Source organism: Otolemur garnettii, unplaced genomic scaffold, assembly GCF_000181295.1.
Source record: "Otolemur garnettii isolate 467f Iridium unplaced genomic scaffold, OtoGar3 scaffold00138, whole genome shotgun sequence".
Lineage (NCBI taxonomy): Eukaryota > Metazoa > Chordata > Mammalia > Primates > Galagidae > Otolemur > Otolemur garnettii.
The window spans coordinates 3,312,559-3,316,848 of NW_003852533.1; the positions used below are offsets into that span (position 1 = coordinate 3,312,559).

Here is a 4,290-nt window from a genome sequence, read left to right on the forward strand (position 1 = left end):
TGGATTATATATAGAAAAATAAAACAGATGCTCTCACTACAAAACTTCCTTGGCTAATTCTTGCTGTAACATAGGATGGGAATTTTGTCCAACATTTCTCAATAGGGTGTTATATCTTCAGCCTGTTTATTCTGGCTTCTTCCTTTATAAGTAGTGCTAGTGTTGAATAGAGGTTGAGCAATTACAGAGGAAAATAAACATCAGTAACTTTGTAGATCAAAACTAGGGAACACATCCTGGAGGCACTTTAAGAGGAGTTAAGTGATAATATCAATATGATACTGTGTTACTTCTTTGATCTGCTAAAACGTCAAGTGATATAATCAGTTTTGTGTTGCTGAGTTTTCCTTCCAGTTGTTACATGTAGCAACAAAGCTAAGAAACAGGTGAACTGCAAAGGTTAGTCCTTTTTCTCACCCCCTGACAACTCTTTCCTTTATAGGGTGGGCAAGAAAACAAGGAACTAAGTTATTTTTACACATATTACTTTCTGATTCCAGTAATATATTCAAGTGTTGGTATTGTGTGGTGGAAAGAACATGGAATTTGGGCTCAGAAGTCCTGGGTTTCAGTTTCTCATTTGACTACTGTGAGGTTTGAATCAAGAAATTTTTTCCAGCTCATCTGTAGAAGATGATGACTAATAAAACCTACCTTTTGAGTTATCAGATGAATTCTATGGTATTCCCCCAATTCAGTAGCACCTGACCACCTCTCTACATTGACCAACTTTTTAAGTTGACTTATTTGCCATAGACTGGCCATGCACCCCATGTACTCAATGGCTGGTCCTTATGTTGGCCAGTTTGTTACAGTTCCTTAGATATTTAACTTACAGAGGTTCCACTGTAATTCAAACCACCTAAAAAGATGTGTGTCATATTCAGAAGATAAAATAAAAAATGTTAAATATTTTAGTTTTTACCTTTTTTTTTTTGGAGACAGAATCTCAAGCCATCACCCTGGGTAGAGTGCTGCGATGTCATAGCTCACAGCAACCTCCAACTCAGGCTCAAGTTATCCTCTTGCCTCAGTTTTTCTATTTCTATTTTTATTTTTTTTTAAGTTTTCTATTTTAAATCGAGACAGGGTCTTGCTTTTGCTCAGGCTGGTCTTGAACTTGTGAGCTCAGCAATCTACCCGCCTTGGCTTCTCAGAGTGCTAGGATTATAGGCATATCAGCATTTTCTTTTCTTTTCTTTCTTTCTTTCTTTTTTTCTGTCTCACTATGTTGCCCTCAGTAGAGTGCTGTGATGTCACAGCTCACAGCAACCTCAAACTCTTGGGCTTAAGCGATTCTCTTGCCTCAGTCTCCCAAGTAGCTGGGACCACAGGCACCTGCCACAATGCCCGGCTATTTTGTTGTTGTTGTTGTTGTTGCAGTTGTTTTAGCTGGCCCAGCTGGGTTCAAACCTACCACCTTTGGTGTATGTGGCTGGCACTGTAACCACTGTGCTATGGGCACCAAGTCTCAACATTTTAAAAAAAGAACCAAGTGAAGTTCTGAGAGCCTAATATTTTCCCTAAATCACATAACTTGGGGATTGGACACCTTTGATTCTTAGGTCATTCCAAACTTTGCTGCCTCCAAATAAAGGATTATGTAAGGCCTTGGCCAAAGTTTAACCATTTCTATTTTTATCTATGCAGCAACATTTTCTTTATGGTTTTACATGTGGTTTTCAGGAGGCATGCTACCAAAACAGATGCAAGCCATGCTTAGCTTTACCTTATCGACTAAAATTTATTGAGTGCACACTGTGAATTAGGTAGGATGCTAAGCATTAAGCAGAAAAAAAAATCTTATTTAATCCTTAAAACAGCCTTCTAAGGAAGACTCATCATCCTTCTTTTATGTATTCAGAAACCAAGGTTAAAGAAGTTCGGGAACTTGCCCAAAGTCAACAGGCAAAAATATGAATGGTTCCCTTCCAGGAGGACATATAAACATTCATGAAAATCAGAGGACGAACAAACAGCTCTCTATGATTCCTACCTGAAGGGCCAGTAGGGTATGAAACAAAGGTCAAACTAAGAATAAAAATGAGAGACAAGGCTGTGTCCATAGCCACTTCTGTTTAACTCTAAAGCTCACAGCTTCACCACTCTGTTACATTAAGACATAAGTGTGGTAAGTTTATAATCATTTGAGTCCCACACAAATAGTTATGGCAATAAATTCTGGGCAATCATCATTATAGACACTATAATTTACTGTGCTAAACACTCTTATAAATCCGTAACAGTCATAGATTCAGGAACACTTGTAAATTTTCAAGTCTTTATGTCAGACAAAGGAGAAGGAAATACCCCTCATGTAAAAGCTATTTTGGAGGAGATAGCGAGCTTTTGCTAGAAAAAGTAAAAAATTAAAGTTACTAAGTATTATTCTGCTGTTGGACTTAGGATGTTGAAAAACTAGTATCCATGCTTTCTTTCTTTCTTTCTTTCTTTTTTTTTTTTTTTGAGACAGAGCCTCAAGCTGTCCCCCTGGGTAGAGTGCTGTGGCATCACAGCTCACAGCAACCTCCAATTCCTGGGCTCAAGGGAGTCTCCTGTCTCTGCCTCCCAAGTAGCTGGGACCACAGGCGCCTGCCACAATGCCTGGCTATTTTTTCAGTTGCAGCTATCATTATTGTTTGGCGGGCTGGGCTGGATTCAAACCTGCCACCTTAGGTGTATGTGACTAGCACCTTAGCGGCTTAAGCCACAGGCACCAAGCCAGTATGCTTTCAACTGACTTTTTCCTGTACAGATTTATGTCATGTAGTAGGTAAGATAACTTACTCAGCAATATATACTGTGCAGTGTGTCAGGCGCTGTACTAGCAGCTGCACTGCGGCTACTAGTACTGACATACCTAAGAAGTATCCGCTCTGCCGCAGTTTGGGGGGATGGAAGGAGAGAGAACTTTACTAAACTAGGCAAATTTCACCTCCCCGGAATCATTTCCTAAGGGAGGGGTGGATTTCCAGGTCTTTTATTTTTCAACTTTGTGTGCAGCTTTCTCTGCCTCACATGGTACTGTTCTCACGTCAAAATACCCATCTCATACTAAGGCTTCGCAATTCATTAATTCGTTCAAGGAATGTTTACAGAGCTTCTGCTGTGTCCCTAATAATAGGCAAGGTTCTTCTGTGCATGGAGTGTACAGTTCTAAGGGATAACACAATAAATAAAATAATTTCTAAAATAAGTGCAATTATTAATAATTAAATAACTGATTGGCAAGGCGCGAAGAAGGAAATAAATAGGATGACGTGTTATGTCTTTCAGTCTTCAAATGTAGCAGATAATAAGCTTTTCTACTTTTTTTTTTGTGACAGAGTGTCACTATGTTGCCCTTGGTAGAGTGCTCTGGTGTGACAGTTCACAGTAATCTCAAACTCTTCGGCTTAAGCCTCAGCTTCCCAAATAGCTGGGACTACAGGCGCCCGCCACAACGCCTGGCTATTTTTTTATGTTGCAGTTTTTTTAACTGGCCTGGGCCGTGTTTGAACCTGCCAACCTCGGTGTCTGTGGCTGGCGCCGTAACCACTGTGTAACCACTGTGCTACGGGAGCTGAACCAGGCTCTCTTCCACTTTTGGAAATGATGACCTGCCAAGGTCATCAGATTTCAAAAAAGGAAAAAAATAATAATGCCTTACAATCAACTGATGAATGCATAGCCACCACTGCTGAAGAAGACGGTATCTGGACTGGTGTATTCCAGATCTCCGTTTGGAAGGGGAGAGGTTTGTCAAAAAGAGCGGTGAGAAAAAGTCACTTTGGAGGCGGGAGCGGGGGAGGGGGGACGCTAAGTCAAGCGTAAAGACAGACTGAAAAGACACAACCTGAAGTCACATCTAAGTCTGGCCATTAGGATTTCTTTCAGTCTCTTCTAAGCTCCCTTGGCAGCAAGAATCTGGATGGAAAGAAAACTAATGCCATGAACTTCAGGGTAGATGTCCTTTCAATTATTACTCCTGACCGGCGGCAGGAACCTAGGAGAAAGAGGTCAAGGTGTGTTTTAATGAAAGACAGCTCGCGGGAACGGCACTAGCAAGTGCAGGACAGAGGACGGCGGGAGAAAGCGCAGCACTCAAGGTGAGACCCCAGAAACCGTCTCCGCCTGGAGCCGCGCGCCGCTCAGGTGGCCTTTCCCGCTCAGGTGAGCTCCTCCCGCGCCTCCCATTGGCCGGCGGCCGGCGGCGCGGGGGGGCGACGCAGCCCGGTCTAGTTCAGGGTCTCGGGCGGCGCGTCACTTCCGGTAGCGCGGAGCTTGTAAAACACCCTGGAGAGAAGATGG

The 4,290-nt window shown here is 42.3% G+C and overlaps 1 protein-coding gene across 1 annotated transcript in view; it reads left to right on the forward strand.

Annotated features, from left to right (window-relative positions):
* The first annotated feature begins 3,930 nt into the window (after positions 1 to 3,930).
* LOC111728018 (inner nuclear membrane protein Man1-like) overlaps positions 3,931 to 4,290 on the forward strand; it is a 2,189-nt gene continuing 1,829 nt past the window's right edge. The window contains exon 1 of the mRNA XM_023518415.1: positions 3,931 to 3,942. Coding sequence (XP_023374183.1) covers positions 3,931 to 3,942 — 12 coding nt within the window. The remainder of the gene's footprint in view (positions 3,943 to 4,290) is intronic.